This window comes from Temnothorax longispinosus, chromosome 5 (assembly GCF_030848805.1).
Source record: "Temnothorax longispinosus isolate EJ_2023e chromosome 5, Tlon_JGU_v1, whole genome shotgun sequence".
Taxonomy (NCBI): domain Eukaryota; kingdom Metazoa; phylum Arthropoda; class Insecta; order Hymenoptera; family Formicidae; genus Temnothorax; species Temnothorax longispinosus.
The window spans coordinates 22,394,994-22,415,307 of NC_092362.1; the positions used below are offsets into that span (position 1 = coordinate 22,394,994).

Consider the following 20,314-nt stretch of genomic DNA (forward strand, 5'->3'; position numbering starts at 1 on the left):
CCCCTTGTAAGACATTTTTTGGTACGATGCATACTTTCAGAGATAATAGCTCGTAACACTTTAAATGCCGCACTTTACACTTTGCACTTTGCCTTTAGCTTCTTTTATATCTTACACTGTTGGAAAATTTTTGTACTTTTGTGAAAAAATCTGCTGGTTAAAATTTTTGTGTAAAATAATCAACACATACATGTGTAGATTTAACATATGTCTGCTATGTTAATTGAACTTAACAAATATAAAATGTAAAATTATTGAAATAATTAAAAAAATATGTTAAAGTAACACAATTTGAACGTATTTATTAAATGTGTTAAAATTTACAGGAAAAAAGTGTTAATTGATTTTATTCTTTAACAGAAATGGGAATAAAAATTTACAGAAAAAGAGCGTTGATTTTACTCTATAACAGAAGTGGGAATAACTGCGCATATGATTTCGACGTATACGTCGACTATAGTCTCGACGCGTCTCGACGTCGCTCATTGCCGCGCGGCAAGCGTTTCCGCGTCCCATATGCAGGAGCCAATGGACAAGAAGCGTCGGTGATCGTAGTAGCGCCCGTGCCGTGATAAACTATTATAATTGACTATCTAGTCTGGGTAGCTATGGGTTAAGGTATCGTTGGCGCGAAAAGTGCCGAGTGCGAGTAAAGGAAAATCGGGAAGTTGTATGTGGACTGTGGTAACGCTAACGCACGGCATCGGCACGAAATCCTATCGGTACCGATTGCGTGACGAAATTCTTCCGAGGGTCAGGATCAACAGCGGGCCTTCGTATTCTTGTTCTGTTCACTTGGCTGTCAAGAGCAATTTGCACAAAAACTTGACGTAGGAACTCAGAAGAATCACAAGATCCGCCGTCGAGTGTCTCCTCCGTTACGACGTATCTTAAACTTATTTTTATCTGAGGATTTGCTTACTTTTAGTAAAATTTTGTTTATTTCGTTTTTTCCTTGGAGTCCGAAGTATATGCTGTATGTGAACGCTGAAACACTTTACAAATATTATCCTCGTCTTTAGGATATATTGTAAAAAATACGTATATTTTATTCATAGTAAAATAAATTGATTTCCCGTATACTAAAAGTCGGGAGATCTACAAATCCTTAGAAAAAGATTTAGTCATTTATAACTGACCATTTTTTGTAACTCTTTAAACAGTTCATATTTACATATTCAAAAAAATGTAATAATTTATATAATAATTGCAAAACATATAAAATATAAAAAAATGTTATTTTTACATTCTAGAAATGTTAATTATTTATTAATATACATATAAGGTGTTGGGTTTATAAAATATTATACATATTAAATAATTGAAATACTTTTATTATAAATTATATATATAAATTATGAATTATGAATTATGAAATTATTAGGAAATATTATGAAATATCGTGCAAGACGTAAGGTACTATTATTTGAACTCACCGGGAGGCAAGATCGGGTAGCATCCAGCCATATATGGTTAATTCGCGCTTTCCACTGTGAGTTTGCATCTTTTAAAATCAGGTAGAACCGTGTGCACACTAAGCTCAAACCGTGTACCAGCGTCGGCCCATCTAGAAAGGAATAAATATGCAGGAATATCTAAAATAAAGCAAAATAAAAAAGTTAAACGACAACCAAAAAAACGCTCCGAAAGAGATGGAGACAGAACGAAAGAGAGAGTCGACCGTCGCTGGTTCATCACCCTTTACTCCTTCGACAAGCGACTCTTACTACAGAACTTTTCGAAATAGATTCCGATCGAAAGTGTTTAGTTCTTTTTTTAGATTTCTATTGTGCTTTTTTTCTAGCAAAAAACAGAATAATTCTGATTGGAATCCATTCTTAAAAGTTCCGTAATGCGTGCCTAACGGATGCAATAATAGCGACGATTAAAAGAAGGAATTTCGTGCACGTGTACGCAGGCACGTGTTACACGTGGGTGTCAACGTTTTTAATTTTTTCTTATACAAACCTCCACCGGGAGACGCTGTAGTGGTGACAGTTGTGCATTTTCCTCGCCGTCGTAGGCACAGCTTGCATTCTCGTTATCCATTTTATTTCGCGGCGAATCTGAATATTCGATCTGCTCGAGACTGATTCGGTGGTTCAACGAAGGCGACTGAGGATGATGTGATTGGTGTAAACACGGAAGAATCGCCGTATATCCGGTGCATCATGCACCCACGTGCATCGCACATAAGCGACGCCACCTATACAAGGTGTCGCAAAAGAAGTGTGCGTATCTCGATCGATCTGTATTCGACTCTTTCATAATGAGTAAAGTGATTAAAAATTTGCATGTTTATTTAATGAATTTAAGTAACGGTGTCTATCGAGTTGCTACGTAAAGAATTCTAATAGGAACGTAATGCGAAACATCACGCGTCATTTTGGACTCTTTGAATTCCATCCCATAGGACCTGCGACGATTCGGAAGAGGTGTTTTTCCCAGCGATCGAAAAAGGGATAAGGGGTGTTACCTGTTACTCGAATACACGACTTGTACTTTCATTTATAAATGTTACAAACAAGCGTCTCTGGTATTCGAAGAATCTCTACACGACGTCGCTTCTCGAGTCTGCAAGCGCAGAGTTTTACATGAGAAGAAAATGCATGATATTAAGATAAAACACCTTATCAGAAAAATTTGCAAAACAACAAATATGATATACGATAATACGATGTATAAAATAAAATATATTTAAATACTTATGGCACTTATTATATAAAAGAAATATATTTTCTCTTATTTTCTTCTCAATATAAAAGATCCCATCATAATTACGCAATAATTATGGAGATGTGTTTATAATTATAACTATGATTATGGCTCAGCTTATAAACGCAAGCGATGTTAGTAAAACTTACTCGAAAAAATTTTGAACTTCTAATTTTGCAGAATGGTATAGGTATACATATTACATTGTACATGAAAGAGACGCGTTCGAATAGTACCTTACAATTAGTAAAACCTAAGAACATACATCACATATAAAAAAAATACAGCTGTAGAATAGCTATAGATCACGCATAGGAACTTTCCGTTTACTGCTTTTCGTTGAACACGTCAACTTCGGGCACCATAACCTGGATATCATCATCACCGCATATTGCGAGAGTGCCATTCAGATAGTCCATCTGCAACATAAAACACACGAACAATTACATACAATATTCAACAAAATTCACGAAAAATGTTGTCAATTTTAAGGATTTTACTTACATTCGGAAAACATCAATAAAATCTGATTTCAAAGTTTAAATGTAAATAAAAATTTAATTATCAAACTGTATTTTTTATTTTACACGTTGATGTTTAACGAATTTTTTTTCAAAGTCAATGATACGATACATATGATAGATACAATGATACTTGTTTTATCTTATTACCAATAATACGATATTTTCAGCAAATCTTATACGTGTGATACTCACGTCGTGGATACCTCCGATCTCTGAACGTAAAGTAGCGATAGGCTTTGGCGGATCTGTAAGGCTCGAAATTCTAACAGTGCCGTCCTCGGAACTTGTTATCAGGCATTCGTGCGTCAGATGCACTTTCGTTATACTTTTCGTATGCTCGGTGGAATAAGATTTCACTAGCTTGAAATCGTCCTTTGCATTTAGCACGTGCAACTTCGGGAAGTCCCAACTTCGAAGTGTGCCCCATGTTCTGGTTCCAACGAAAACCAAATCCTGTCGCATATTTATACACGTGGGGAAGTGCGCTTCACCTGGAAACTAAAAAGTACACTTTCGACATTGTGTCCCGTTTCTCGATGTTAAAAATTGACATTACTGTGATAGACTTCATGATCTGTCCGGCTCTTTGATCCCAAACGGATACCGTCTTGTCCAGGCTAGTAGACAAGATGTATTCCATGTTCATGGTCAGCTTATTCACGTTACTAGTGTTAGGTCGGTAATGGCTGATCGGGTTATTTCTCGATCTCGAGTCGAACACGCATATAGTTCCGGAGGATAAGCCGGTCGCAAAGAGGTTTCTCTCCGGACCCGGACACGATGACATACATAATGGCCATAATGACGAGAATCTGTCGCTCCTCGGTCTGTGAAAATAAACCTGCACTTTTTGAATTTTATATTTTCATCTATTGTGCTACATATTGTTCTAAGTTTATTATTAATTTATTACGTCATTTTGAGTTTTTTTTAACTCTGTCGTATTGAACTACAATTGTGCTAATTTTTGCCGTAAATACGATAGCAATATTTTATATTGTATTAAAAAAAAAATTTATAGTACCGCACTAGTTTCCGATTGAGCTAAACCTTTTTTTAATAACTATTAAGGTACTAACTGGTTTAGTAAAAAAATATTGTGCCATGTTGTACCGTTCAAAAGACATCGATATATCTATCCATTTAGTAGAAAAAAATAACGATATATAAACAGATATTGTTATAACGCAATTTATTGTATTTCTATACTATATTGTTTTAATAACAGAGAACACAATACAAAAAAAAACAATAGCCATATTTAACTCAAGGAATTGATAAAAAGTCAATTATTATATTATATGGGAATAGGTAAAACATAAATATAATATTTTTTATTTTTTTAAAGTTGTGTCGGGTTGTGTTTGACTTTTTTTAATGACAAAAAACCTCCACGGAGAAAATTTTATAGTAAATATTACTATGGTGTCGCACTAGCTGCGGACCATCGAGGAATTTCAAGTTAAAATACTATAATTATTGTTTTAAAAACGATAAAATAACGTAATTTTTACCATAAACATAGTAATTTAACTTAAAATTCCTCGATGGTCCGCAGCTAGTGCGACACCATAGTAATATTTACTATAAAATTTTCTCCGTGTCACCAATTATTGGATTTTAAAATACAACTATTGTTAGGAACTTAGGTTTTGGAAATAGAAAAATTCGAAATTCCATCCCATCTGAAACCATGGTAGATAATCACGTTTTGCAAATTGTGTTGAGTTGTGCTAAACAAAACAACCGAGCGACAATCGAAACAAGTACGGAAGAATCAATGGGATTGAAAAAATTAAGCAAACGGGGGGAGGATAAAAAAATTTGGCAGCATAACTTTTAATAACTTGAAAATGTCAAATTTTTATGTTTATCTAATTTTCGAATTTTTTCAGTAAATAGATAGATATATCGATGTTTTTTCAATGGTACAACGTAGCATAAAGTTAGTATCTTTTTACTAAAAAAAAAATTGAGATTAATCGAGAAGTAGTGTACTAATAAAATTTTGTTTTTTTTTTACTTTGAATACGGTTCAAAATATCATTTTCATATTTGCGGCAAAAATTACTACAATTGTAGTTCAATAAGACTTGAATACTTAATTGAATACGGTATGGTTAAAAGAAAACTCATAATTCAACAAATACGGGACTATCTTCACAGAAATAACGCTCCTGAAATATTTGACATTGATACAAAAAAAAAACGAGTAAAATAGTTAATATGCAGTGAATTAGGTTTAACGAATAAACTGTGGCATCGCGTTTTCAAATTATCTGTTTCAACAAGCAAGACACAAAACGCACTATTTGCATTCGAATAACTTGGTAGGAAACGATTATTTCTCCCATAAACAGGAAGCAATTTCCTCACTCAATCTTCTTATCGCGGAGCGACCGAAAGAAACAGTTCTGCTATTACGTACATTCCGTAAGTTCTCTGATGGACAAGACCGGTGTTAGTGAGCGTCCACGATTTGACGTCCAAATCCATGCTGCAGCTGTAGATCGTGTTGTCTATCGCCGTCATATCCTTGATACTTGAGCTATGTGCGCATATGCGGCCGGAATTCTCGATTTCATGAGATAATTTCTTGCGTGAGGGAATTTCCTTGTAAAGTAAGTGTCTTTTTGACGTATAAACTACATGAGAGATTCCATTCTGAAAGCGGGAATAATTATCATTATATCGTTTTCTACAAAGAGAGTAGGGCCACTTGACATAATATGCTACCTACTACATGCCATCAGTGACACAGCATCTGTAATGGAATCATGTGTTTTCTTAATGAACAATCTATTCTTTTGCTGTTTCCACAGTGCTATTTCTTGTTTGATTGCAACGTATGACGACATCCAACACAGTTCGTCGGGTCTCGCTGTAATTGATACGTGACTTCTGACATTAAAAAATATGAAAACTTATTCATATCATAATACTGATTGTGAATACAAAAAAATCATACACATATAATTTGAATTAAGTACAAATAAACTACAAACAGATTCTGGATCGAATGTCTACACAGAGAGAAAAGAAATTTTAATAAAGTCTAAATCCATTTTCTCTTAATATTATTTTTTTATTGAAGTAAATATATTCATGCTAGTTAAATCAAAATATTTAATTCTAAATAAAAATGTATAATTCTACATAAAAATGGTTATTATATTGCGTAAATAAGCTGTTAAGAACCACATAATAAATATTTTTTTTAATAACAATATTTTTTTCTCAGGGTATTCAAGTTCTTACTTTATGCACATCCGATTGTTGCAATAAACAGAGCTGAACAAGCTTTCTCGATGCGACTTTTTATAAATAAAAAAAAATAGAGATGAAGAAATATATAACGTTCTGTAAAACACGCTTTTTTTTTTAAGACGAAAATGAACTAAAATACTACAAAATATGAAATCTATAACGCGATGTATGCAACTAATGTGCAATTTGCAAATGCTTGCAGAAACTCGAACAGCGCTGGTGTAAAATGGCATACAGAGTGTTTTATTTATTCACAAATATAATTAGTCGTGCAAGGCGTAAGGTGCTATTAATTTGAACTAACCTGGAGGCAAAAGCGGGTAGCTAGCATCTGGCCATATATGGTTAATTCGTGCTTTCCACAATGAGTTTGCATCTTTTAAAGTCTGGTAGAATTGTTTGCACACTAATCTCAAACCGTGTACCAACGTCGACCCATCTAGAAAGGAACAAATATGCAGGAATATCTGAAATACAGCAGAATTAAAAAAATTAAACGCACAACCAAACAAACGCTCCGAAAGAGATGGAGATAGAACGAAAGAGAGAGTCGACCGTTGCTCGTTCATCACCCTTCACTCCTTCGACAAGTGACTGCTTTTACTACGGAACTTTTCGGAATAGATTCTGATCGAAATTGCTTAGTTTTTTTTTTAGATTTTTATCGTGCTTTTTTCTAGAAAAAAAAATCCTGATGATTAAAATCCATTCTTAAAAGTTCCCTAATGCGTGACTAACGGATGCAATAATAGCGACGATTAAAAAAAAGAATTTCGTGCACCTGTACGCAGGCATGCGTTACACGGGTTTTTCATTTTTTCTTATACGAACCTCCACCGGGAGACACTGCAGTGGCGACAGTTGTGCATTTTCTTCGCCGTCGTAGGCGCAGCTTAGATTCTCGTTATCCATTTTATCTCGCGGTGAATCTGAATAGTTTTATTTAGTCTGTTCGAGACTGACTCGGTGGCTCAACGAAGGCGACTGAGAATGATGTGATTGGTGTAAACACGGAAGAATCGCCGTATATTCGGTGCTTAAGTAAAACTAAAAGAAAAATACGGTGACAAGATTTTTATAGCGACAAATAAGAAGATTATTACTACTATATGTTTTCAAATCAAAGGATATACAATTTTATCGATTTATTAGTATGAACGAAAGAATGTTGTTCGAAAGCGGACCGCGCACGCGAGCGAAAACACGAACCGCGAATTGGAAGAGACAGTCAAAGAGCAGAGTTGACGGACAAAGCACAGTTTATTTTCTATTTACAATATTTACAAAATGCAGAATCGCGAATATAAGAATGGTAGAGATCGTGTCGCGAGAAGCGCAAGCGAACGCCGAAGCAAGCAACTCGAACGATTAAGCGAGCGAAAGAGCAAGCAACACTAAGGCTGGATTCGGGGAGCGCGCTATTAGCGCTATTTGCTTGTTCTATCCTTGTTTTACACCTGATGAGCGATAAAGACAGAATGATGCAATAGCGCTAATAGCGCGCTCCTCGAATGCAGCCTAACTATTAAGCGCAAGCGAAAAGGAGCGAGCAACTCGAACGATTGACAGCGGCAACTCGAATAACAGAGAGCGACCCCGTTGCCAATAGCGCGCGTCCCTTTAAGCTTTCGGGGGCTTCTTGCAAATTCGAGACTTTTCGAATACACGCGTCACCGAGAGAAGTCCCCGAGAGATCCGTAGTCGACAATTATAAACAGAGGAAACAAAGCGAACACGCAAATACCATTCGTTCGGCAATGCTTTGCTTCCACTGTTTATTTGTTCGGTCATCACGCCGAAAGTCACGGCGATAACGCTCGAGTCTCGGTGCTTGCAATTGCGGTGCTGAAAATCTAATTTATTATTTTGACTCCGCTATCGACAGCAACGTTTAAGCAATCTTACACAAAAGTCGATGAACGGAAAAAAACGCCTTCGAGTAGTCACTGCAGCTACAGCCATTATTCGGGAAGATATTCGCTCACAAATCAACGACACGTCTGCATATCCTTCAAGCGAAGGTTTTTTGACGGATTGTAAAAGGCTACATACCGAAGTCCCTCAATATTTTTCTGGAAAACTTTATAGCTAAGAAAAGAAAATACCCATCGCAGCAGCTCGAACAAAAATGCATTTCAAATATTTCAATAGCGCACGCTATTATATTGGCGACTAGGCCAAGATTTATCTTGTCACCTCTTTTAATCAGCGTTGCTGCTTTATTATACCGGAAATTTGTCTCTAAAAATCTAGTGCTGTTACTATCTAGCTTGGGCTTCAGCGCATCATACATAATGAAATACAATTATTGGAAGCTTCAGCTGTCAAGCATTGGAAGCTTGACGAGAATGATTTCTTCGTAATCGATATTGAAGATCGAGATAATGATCATAGCTCTGCAGATTCACAACCTCAGGAAACGGCTCAGAAGAATCTTGCAGACGACGCTACCCCCAGTACTAGTCGTGTACAACAATTTTAAATAGTAAGAGTTGCCAAATTTTCATATATACAGGAAATATCACGCACACATTTGATATTTTTTGTTTATTTATATTTTTTCTTACAAATTCTACACCGAGAGTATGATTTTTATGACAGCGTGAAACAAAATACAAATATCCATATATTCAACAGTGTGTATTACACAAAACTATTAAAGATATGAAAAAAAGTATTGGACCTTTTTTATAGAGAATTTAATAACCTTCATTACGATGCGATCAACGATTACCGAGATATGAGGGAAAAACTGAATTAGAACACTTTTTTGCAAGATGACGGATCGAGCCCTGCAAATAGAGTTCCGGACTTTTAGTATGTTCAATAGTATGCCAAGATAAAGGTCTCCACCAATTTATAGCTTTTTACCGGTTATTTTTTCTATTCGCTATATTTTGATCTAATTTGACTGGACTAAAGATATGTGTCGCGAATGTCATAATTTTGCTTACTTTTTTTTTTAAATAGATACTGTGATATTTGCTGCAGTACTCAGGCCTATAACCTGCAAAAAACAGAAAAAATAGTTAGTTTTGGCATTAAAATTGAGGAAAAAACTTGCAAAAAACCCATAGCAGTTATTAGTTGATCGAGGGGGAAGGATAAGGAGCAAGGAAATGAGGAAATATGTGTGTTCACACCGAATCTAAGAAATGCTTGGGAAGCTTGCATCTGATAGTAAGTGAAATCTCCTTTGTATTATTGTAATCGCCCGTATTACTTATGAGTGGATTCTCATGGTCGTGATTGTATGTTTTAAGAATCATACTTCTGATAACTTCACTTATGTACTCAGTCTGCGTTTGGGTGTGCAACTCAGTGACACGTAGTTTAGGAAGGTTTAGGATAATTCAAAGAAATTTATTTTGCGTTGTCTGAATACGTTTAAAGTAAAATTTATGAGCTGCGGCCCATACCGGAGCCGCATAAAGTAGCACTGATCTTGCACAAGTTTTGTACAGCATAGTTTATATTCGGTTTTAAGTTTACTCGCTTTGTTTATGACAGGACATAACTTTCGGAGCGCTCCTTGGGTTTTATTGACTCTGTCTTCTATAGCCGCTTTCCATTTTAAGCTAGCGTCAATGTTTACGCCGAGATATTTTACTTTTGTGGCCCCAGGAACCTTGTAGCCTGACATGTTTATAAATGGAGGTTTAGGAAATTTTTTTCGCGATAATTATAGCCTCTGTTTTTTCGTTGTTGATAACCATCTTCCAACTTTTGAAAAATTAGACGGTAGCATCAACGTGCCTTTGCAGCCTGCTGACGAGTAAAGCCGGGCTCCACGAGGAGGTGTACACAGCAGTATCATCAGCATAGACCGCGAGCTCCGTCTTAGGATCTTTGGGGATATCATTTATGAAGATATTAAATAAAATGGGCCCCAAGATAGAACCCTGAGAAACTCTAGAGATAGCGTCATAAATGGATGAAGTTTTGTCTTCAAAACTTACAAAAAAATTTACGATTCATTAAGTAAGAGCGGATAATTTTAATTAGAAATTCTGGCATGCTAAGAGTGTTCAATTTGTATATAGTAAGGGCTTGTGACAGACTGAATCAAAGGATTTTTGAATGTTTAGTAAAGTCATGGCTGAATTTCTTTTTTTGTTTATCTCCATGGCGAAAAATTCGCGGTAACTCTGAGCAATTGTTGCACGGTTGAGTATCGCGCCCTAAAGCCAAACTGCTCGTTGATAATTATATATTGTTTTCAGATAAGAAGGCATGAATCTGCGTAAGTAAGACCTTTTCACATACTTTGCTTAATGTGCTTAAAAGACTAATAGGTCTGTAGTTAGCCGGAAAGGTTTGTGGCTTGCCCGGTTTCGGGAACGCAAGTATTTTTGCTGTCTTCCAACACGAGGGGAAGTAATATAAACGAAAAGAGTTTAAAATTATGTAATAAATCTGAACTACAACCTTACGTGAAGAATTTTTTAACATTGCAGTAGTAATTTTATCTAAGCCAGGAGCCTTATATTGTTTGGAAATGATTTAATGATGTCAAAAATTAAGCAAGGGGTTATGAATTTTAAATCACAATGAGGTGTCTTTTCATTTAATATTTCAATATAATGATTTACTGCATTTTTATATGGAGAAGTTAGACCATCCGCTTCTTGATATACTTTTTGAAAATTCTTTGCCAATAATTTAACTTTATCTTTTGGGTCATAAGCAAACGAGTTATTTCCAAAATCAAAAGATGGAGCAGGAGTTTTATTTCTCTGCAGCAACTTCCAGAGTCCCCAGATACTGTTATCACTGATTTTGATTCTTTTTAGTCGATCAGACCATTTTTTGTTTTTGGCTTTATTTAACTTATTTCGTATCATATTATTAAGAATGTTACGGTATAGCTTATATTTGTCAGTACCAAGATGTTGGAATTTTCTACGATAGTAGTTACGCAGTTTGATAAGCTTGTTAATTTTAAAAGAAACTGTAAGGTCTGAAGTTACATGGTTAAAGTTGTGACTTACAATTAGTATCTCGGTGAACTCACCCCCCAAGGCCATGTACTATATGCAGGAATCTATCGATTCCTAATTTTTCATCTATGTCTAATTCTCCATTTACTTGTAGCAGTATTAAAACCATCCCAGTTGACCTTATGAGATTGTTTTAGATTTCTCTTATTTTTATTTTTCAAGGTTTCACAGAATGAGAAGGTGATTGCTGTCATACACGTAAAGTCACAGTTCAGATCCCTAGCAAGAAACAAGTCAATATTGGAAGGCCGTCTACGGGGACGCATGAGTTTATCTCTATACCGAGTTTCTTTAATTAATTGGAGATAGTAAGGTTTGGTATGTTTGGAAAACCTTTTAATGTGACTGTAAGTGTCTTATCCTCTGGAAGAGAGTATAAGTATGAAACGCGAACTGCTTGTCTATTGCAAATTTTTTAAGACTGATATATTCAATTTATCTTGAAAAACTGAATTTTAATTTGGTTGCCAAGAAACTTAAGATGAAAATTTTCACCTACACTTTGTTTCAACTGATTCGTGAATTCTGTATAGTCATTGATTCTAGATGCGAAATATATTGGAGGAGGTTTTTTATTAGGCTTATGTTCCACCGAATTTGCTACCGATGCCGCGTCACGATTTGCTGACCCACACTCTTTACTCACATGCTCATTATTTGAAAGAACTACGTGATCCTCGTTTTCTCTCTCAAGAATTTCTACCGTCTCGGCTAGGCATTGAAAACGATTAGAAATACTAAACTGATCTTGTAACGAAGAGTCAAATTCAATACGTGGTAATTTGTTCTGACCGGATAGGCCGGATACGTTCTCGTCGGCCTGTCGCTTCAGCGGCAGCCTAGCAGATTTCTTACCCTCCAAATTGGTGTCCAGGCACCTGTTTTTCAGGAGACACCGCGTTGGGCTCGCCGTCCAGTCGACCGTCCTCCCGATGGCACCGTTGTTAGCCCTTGTTGGCACAGTACACACGAACTCAGCTATCGCAGAGTCACAAAAGAGCTTGGATTATGCGAAAGACTGAGTATGCTCCACCGCAGCGTCATAATTTTGCTTCGCCGGAGGCCTGTTTATATAAGATCCCAACTGAAATTTACTTGCGAATTAGTTTTACCATTATGAGCGGCCTAGGCCTAGCGGGATCGTTGCAAACTAGCACAGAAAGATATGCTGTTATGAGTAATAATTTGCAGAAATACGCATTTATATACAGCAGAATTCAACAAGAATTACGGCAGATGCTTGCGTAAGAAGTATATAGAGCAGCAGAAATACAAATGATTTTGGCAGAATATACCGTACATCTGATTTATCAATCAAACATTTTTCGAAATTTGTAACGCCAAAATGGACACCGTAGCCTACATTTCACAGCACAAAACTATAACAGTTTCACAATCTCCAGTTAACTTACAGTAATTATTTCTATAAATATTTATATATATAACATAAATTAAAAACAACTTTAATAATACTGATAATAATTATTTACACTTTATTTTAAAATATTTATTATAATTTTTTAGATACCTACTTTTATTTTCCGAACATTAAAATATTTCCAAAATATTCAACGTATATATTTTCAAAATATTGAAATCTTTTTTATAAATATTTTGTACTGTCTGGGAGTTTAGCGCGCGCTCGGCTGTTCTTTTTCTGACGGGCAGATGCTTGCACGCTTTTTTCGCATTTCTGTCACTCGGATCTGATGTACGGCAAAAACAACAATTTAAGCGACATTATGCACTTGTGAAATTTTGCTGCAAATATGTTTCAAGAGTCTAGCACACTCGACTGCTCTTTTTTTCTGACGGATAGATGCTTGCACGTTCTTTTCGCTTTTCTGTCGGTCGGATCTGTACGGCAAAAACAACAATTTAAGCGACATACACTTGTGAAATTTTGCTGCAAATATGTTTCAAGCGTCTAGCACACTCGACTAGTCTTTTTCTGACGGGCAGATTCTTGCACGTTTTTTTCACGTTTCTGCCGATTAGATCTGTACTCAAAACTCTGCTGCAAATGTTCGTGAAGAGTCTAACGCGATTTGCTGTTATTTTTCTGTTGAGCAGATACTTCCATATTGTTTTCACATTTCTGCTGCATGTTTATTTTAACAAATAGTACAAAATTTCACAGTAGCTTCTTACAGCAGACTACTGCAATAGTACAGTATAAGTACTCGTTCAATCATAGATATATTATGGGAGCAGTCTAGGTCTATTTCGCCATATTTTCAAGAATTCTTTTGTCATAGTAAACTGTATTGAAATATCTCGAAACTTTTTATATCATCTCACATATATTGAAGTACATAAAAATTTTTTTTTTCTTATTTATGGCGACAAATGTAAGGGTATCCCATAAAAATCTGATTGACATGATATCTCGAGTTAGAAACGTCTGAAACAAAAAATTCAAACGGGATATTATAATATAAGTAAGTGGCTGTAGCCGGTACTAAAATTAAACATTTTGGGTAAAAAAAAACAAAATGGCGGACTTTTCAATATCTCAACCTTTTTTTGCAACTAAAAAAGTCTGCCATTTTTTGTTTTTTTTTACCCAAAATGTTTAATTTTAGTACCGGCTGTAAATTCATTATTATCATTATTAATTTATTATGTCATTTTGAGTTTTCTTTTAACTTTGCGTATTGAACTACAATTGTGCTAATTTTTTCCGTAAATACAATAGCAATATTTTATATTGTATTAAAAGAAAATTTTATAGTACCGCATTAGTTTCCAATTGAACTAAATTTTTTTTTAGAAAAGGATACTAACTGGTTTAGTAAAAAAAATACTGTGCCATGTTGTGCCGTTCAAAAGACATCGATATATTTATCCATTTAATAGAAAAAAATAACAATATATAAACAAATATTGTTATAACGCAACTTGTATTTCTACCATATTGTACTAATAACAGAGAACACAATAAAAAAAAAAAACAATAGCCATAACTCAAGGAATTGATAAAAAGTCAATTATTGTATATGGGAATAGGTAAAGCATAAATTTAATATTTTTTATTTTTTTTAAATTGTGTCGGGTTGTGTTCGACTTCTTTTAATGACAAAAAAACACACCAATTGTTGGATTTTAAAATACGACCACTGTTAGGAACTTAGGTTTTAGGAATAAAAAAATTCAAAATTCCATCCCATCTGAACCATGGTAGATAATCACGTTTTGTAAATTGTGTTGAGTTGTGCTAAACAAAACAACCGAGCGACAATCGAAACAAGTACGGAAGAATCAATGGGATTGAAAAAATTCAGCAAAAAAGGGGAGGATAAAAAAATTTGGCAGCACAACTTTTAATAATTTGAAAATGTCAAATTGTTATGTTCATTTACTTTTCAAATTTTTTCAGTAAATAGATAAATATATCGATGTTTTTTCAATGGTACAACGCAGAGTGGAGTTAGTATCTTTTTACTAAAAAAAAATTAAGTTTAATCGAAAAATAGTATACTAACAAATTTTTTTTTTAACTTTGAATACGGTTCAAAATATTATTTTTATATTTGCGGCAAAAATTAGCACAATTGTAGTTCAAGACTTGAATACTTGAATACGGTACGGTTAAAAGAAAACTCACAATTCAACAAATACGGGGTTATCTTCACAGAGGTAACGCTCCTGAAGTATTTGACATTGATAAAAAAAAAACGAGTCAAATAGTTAATATGCAGTGAATTAGGTTTGACGAATAAACTTTGGAATCGCGTTTTCAAATTATCTGTTTCAACGAGCAAGACACGAAACGCACTATTTGCATTCGAATAATTTGGTGGGAAACGATTATTTCTCTCATAAACAGGAAGCACTTTCCTCACTCAATCTTCTTATCGCGAAGCGGCCGAAAAGAACAGTTCTGCTATTACGTACAAATCGTAAGTTCTCTGATGGACCAGACCGGTGTTAGTGAGCATCCACGACTTGACGTTCGGATCCAAGCTGCAGCTGTAGATCGTGTTGTCTATCGCCGTTATATCCTGGATACCTGCGCTATGTGCGTATATGCGGCCGGAATTCTCGATTTCGTGAGATAATTTCTTGCGTGAGGGAAGTTCCTTGTAAAGTAAGTGTTGATTTGACGTATAAACTACATGAGAGATTCCATTCTGAAAGCGGGAATAATTATCATTATATCGTTTTCTACTAAGAGAGTAGAGCCACCTGACATAATATGCTACCTAATACTGCATCAGTGACACAGCACCTATAATATGGGACCACGTGTTTTCCTGATGAACAATCTCTTCTTTCTAGACTCTTGCTGTTTCCACAGTGCTGTTTCTTGTTTGATTGTAACGTATGACAACATCCAACACAGTTTGTCGGGTCTCGCTGTAATTTACACGTGACTTCTTACATAAAAAAATATGAAAACTTATTTATACCATAATATTAATTGTGAATACAAAAAAATTTATATACATATAACTTGAATTAAGTATACAAATAAACTACAAGCACATTCTGGATCGAATGTTTACACAGAGAGAAAAAGAATTTTAATAAAGTCCAAATCCATTTATTTAAAATTATATTTTTTTATTGAAGTAAATATTTATGCTATTTAAATAAATGTAAAATAAGTGTAAACGAACAATAATATTAAAAGAAATGTGTTATGTAAGATAATAGTCAAATTCAATTATATTATAAACTATTTTATTATTATCATGGTTCTATAGTAATGATAATGTCACTGCAAAATTAAGAAACATATATAAAATGCATATATAAAATGCGCTCGAATGGTATTAATGTATCATTATTAAGTTTATTTGTTTAATTTATGAATATAAGTCACTATGTACCTACATAATATAATCCCAAAATTTATTATAAGAAAGATTTATAGATCGAAGTAGTATTCTCACACAACTTACTTTTAAATTTATTCTGTAAAAAGAGAAATTTGTCTGATAAGCAATCCATCTATACATTGCATGTTTCTTTAAGTTTTATTTAATAAAGCTTATAATGTTTAAATCATGTAATTCTCATGTGTGAATCAAGTATAATTTAATTAAGAAACAATAATATTATGTCAAGTAATATTTTATGTTATTACATTGCTAATACATTCAAAATATGCTATGACAGCCGCTCACGAAGTTAGCGCAGCAACAGAGAATCAATCAGCATCGCGGAAAAGAGCCAACAAAGCAATTCGAGACTTTCGAGAAGACTTCGAGAGATGCGAGTATCGATTTAACATGCCATTTTTTAGAAAAAAAAAAGGAGGATAGACAGAAGGTTAAGAAGTTACTATCCATCTTTTTAATTGTTTTCCCTTTTTATTTAAAATAAATAAAGAATGTACAAACTGTGATCAATCATGTATAATAATTTGTTTATTTTTAATAGTTTAACATTATGTAGAATGTAACAATATTGTTCTCAGTATTTATTAACTAATTTGAATTGTTGTTAGCACGCGCACGATCTATCTTTAATTTAAAAATTAGAAATATTGTAATAAAATACCAATAGAATTATGTTTCAAAAGTACATTAATCAGTAACAGATGGTGGATTAATAATATTAATTAATATTAATTCTATATATACATATATTACAACAATTAACTACTTAAAATATATATATTAAAATATGTATTGTATATTAGCGAGTGTCAAGTACATATTTAAGATTAAATAGAACAAGTATATATTATAATAACTGTTTATAACTGTTATTTGTTAAATAAAATAAAAATACGAATAGCGATACTTTTTGCCATAAATGTTTCCTTATCGAATCAAAAATTACTACTTAAATTACTAACTTAAATTAGTTTTTATTTTATATAAGTTCGGAATAAAAAATATCATTGTTCATTTATGCTGCATATTTATTTACGTTGAATAATATGTAATATATAATAATTCGTCATCGGTATACAGTGATACGTCGTCATATATATTGCCGTCATTAATAACTACTAATTTTTTGCGCAATCCAATCATTGAATTTAGACACTCTGGTGTACACGGATGGCGCGCCTGGAGTACCGCATGGAATAATACCCCAAGATACTATTCCAGTGAGCACCGGCTTTTGTTCATTGTACGAGACTAGAGGACCACCGGAATCACCCTAAAAGTGGTATTAAAGATTTTGATTAAATCGCCACGTTAATAGGCGACGTTACTCTGTTACGGTGATTTACTAAATTTATTGAACATCTGGAACACTTACACTGCATGCGGAGATTTCATCGTACAATGGCCCAGTGCAGACATTGGTTTCATGAACGGGAGAAGATCCAGTCAAGCGCACGACGGATTCGTGACAAACATCGCGATCGACGTACTCCTTCTGAACGTGCTGAAGTATTTCTGGCATTTTCGGGAAATAGCCTTTCGAGGTGGAGCCCCATCCAGCAAGCCATGCCTCTCCCGATGGGTCACTTTCTGGTGATGCCAACTCGATGGCTTGTACTCGGTTCGTCAACTTCAATGGGGACGCAAGCTTAAGCAGACCAATGTCATATGGGCCAACACCACTGAAATTTAGAAAATCGATACAAATATAAAATTATATATTTATTAATAACGAACTTTTAAGGATAATTGTAATACTAGAAGAATTGTAGATAGTATTAGTGGAAAAATAACAATAATCTACAGAGTTGACGGAAATATTTTGTACATATAAAACAACAGATCCCGAGATTTATTTAATGCATCATCGCTTATCTGAGATATAGTTTTTCGTGGTTCATCGCTTATCTGATATACAGTTTTTCTAATCGTAAATATTAAGTGATAACCAAAATATCAATATGCTGCGTCATTATTAGTAATTTTAATTATTGTAATTTATTCTATAAATAGAGCGGCTCTGATTGTTGATGCATAAAGAAACATTATATTCTAGATTGCTAATATACACAATTACAAGTCAATTATAAATACAGCATTAATTATATATTAATCCGAATAAAAACTAATTGTTCGTATTTATTGATTTTCAACGTTTTACTTACCCCCCATATTTTTCATGTACAAAACCTTGCAAAACTTTGACCGTCTGTTCGTTGGGCTCATTACGTAGAATATGGTGCTTTCCAGCCTTGACGCTAATATAATTTGCAGAAGAAACTGCTTGAACGCAGTGCGCTGCAGTTATGATCCAGCGTTCGTTCAAAATGGATCCGGCGCAGAAGTGCTGGGAGTATGCGTGAAGGGAAACTATGTACGGGTAAGCACCTTCCGGTGCCTCTTCACCTCCGACCACCTGAGGTGAAAAATGCGGCAAGATCGGCATCTGAAGACCGATTCGGGGCCTTGGGCTCGCTAAAATTTAAATTAATAATATTTAAAAAAATATATTCTCGCCAGAAGAAGTTGATCGTAACACACCAAAGATAGTTCTATGAAATATGATTAAAAAAATTTGTAACAATATAATGAAAACTAAGTCTTGCTCTTTCTCTTGCTTAATAATCCATGAAAGGAAACGATAATTTTATTATTATTTGTATAATAAATTTGAGACTTTTTAATAAGAGTAGTCTCTTATGTGTTGCTTTAGTGTTTATTTTTTAAATGTAACTTAATGAGTTTATCCAAATTATATGTGTTGTATAAATCAAGAAACTTGACTTACCGGCGATCGCCACTGCTAGAAGAGCAAAGGATACGATTGCTTTGGAAAACATTTCGCTGATTGATGTCAAACCCACAAATTGAGGGTATTTTATACTCGTTTTATGGAGTACATCCATATGATATCTGAACGATCAATGATGACGCTTTGCTGATAATCCATTGTAATCTACAAAAATTCGTTTACGATAAGAAAGATTTACTGTAGACAGTCTTACGACTTAAATGTATTGATATCAATATTTAATCAAATATTAGTACGTCGCAGCTAATTTTCACGAACAATGCTACTAGTCCTATATATTGTGTATATCGTCGATATAACAAAATCTGTACAATTAATTTAGCGATAAAAAATAGCTTCTTTAAAATTAGATACTCTGATATAAAATGTATAAATGTATAAGTTTACAGTTACATAAAGAAAGAAAATGTATTATTTATCCACATTTTATATTTAAAAAATTTATTTGTTTACTCACCTTAATCAATCTCTTTTTTTTTTTAGAAAAAAGCGCTTATCAATAAGTCAAAAAAGAGTATCAGCTAAGACAATAATAACAAGAAATGCATATTAAAATTAATAATGCATATTTTAATTATTCTGATAATGGTATAACTTTGAAATAAATTAAATTTAACAAGAAACAATAAATATAACAATAATAAAAATTATTATTAATTAGAAATTAATCTTTCTTATTTGTTATTTGTTTCGATATTATTTAAATCACTGTATTAACATGCTAATCAAGTATAAAAGTTATTTAAATAATAACAATGAAACATTTTTTTAGCTTTAACCAATTAAGCTACAATTCAATTATGATGGATCATCCAGTAGATAAACTTCTTGTATTGTCGTTATCTGATTGTGACCAATCATTATCTCTCAACAAAAATATGTAAAAAATGCGGAAAAACAGTAATCCGGTTTATGATAGAAAGAGTGGATTTATTTTTGATTTATTTATTTATCAAGATTGTCTGTGATAAAAACGTACTTCCCGGTTTCGGGTCAATGGAATAAAGAGTTTAGATTAGGAAGAAAATAATTATGGAAGGGATAAAAGCATAAAAGCCCGAATTACCTCTTTCTACGAAATATTTTTGTTTGTTTATTTCTTTCTGTCATTTACTTTCAACGAACCACTCTGCGCTGTAAGTACAATTA

General features: G+C 33.8%; 2 protein-coding genes across 3 annotated transcripts; both read right to left on the minus strand.

Moving 5' to 3' along the window:
- Positions 1 to 618: 618 nt before the first annotated feature.
- On the minus strand, positions 619 to 9,072 carry LOC139813696 (F-box/WD repeat-containing protein 9-like). The gene is made up of 7 exons (XM_071779351.1): positions 7,338 to 9,072; positions 6,811 to 6,973; positions 5,668 to 6,120; positions 3,796 to 4,066; positions 3,432 to 3,737; positions 1,437 to 3,134; positions 619 to 995 (listed from the first exon to the last, which is right to left on the minus strand). Exons 3-6 carry the CDS (start codon positions 5,769 to 5,771, stop codon positions 3,042 to 3,044), a joined length of 774 nt encoding a protein of 257 aa, XP_071635452.1. The 5' UTR covers positions 5,772 to 6,120; positions 6,811 to 6,973; positions 7,338 to 9,072; the 3' UTR covers positions 619 to 995; positions 1,437 to 3,041.
- An 8,288-nt stretch (positions 9,073 to 17,360) lies between these two features.
- On the minus strand, positions 17,361 to 20,299 carry LOC139813163 (trypsin-1-like). 2 transcript variants are annotated; one of them, XM_071778512.1, is made up of 5 exons: positions 20,232 to 20,299; positions 19,142 to 19,309; positions 18,519 to 18,828; positions 17,729 to 18,035; positions 17,361 to 17,626 (listed from the first exon to the last, which is right to left on the minus strand). In XM_071778512.1, exons 2-5 carry the CDS (start codon positions 19,257 to 19,259, stop codon positions 17,462 to 17,464), a joined length of 900 nt encoding a protein of 299 aa, XP_071634613.1. In that variant the 5' UTR covers positions 19,260 to 19,309; positions 20,232 to 20,299; the 3' UTR covers positions 17,361 to 17,461. The 2 variants fall into 2 exon arrangements, with proteins under 2 accessions (XP_071634613.1, XP_071634612.1); XM_071778511.1 differs by lacking the exon at positions 20,232 to 20,299 and having other exon boundaries at positions 19,142 to 19,593.
- Between the last annotated feature and the right edge of the window lie 15 nt (positions 20,300 to 20,314).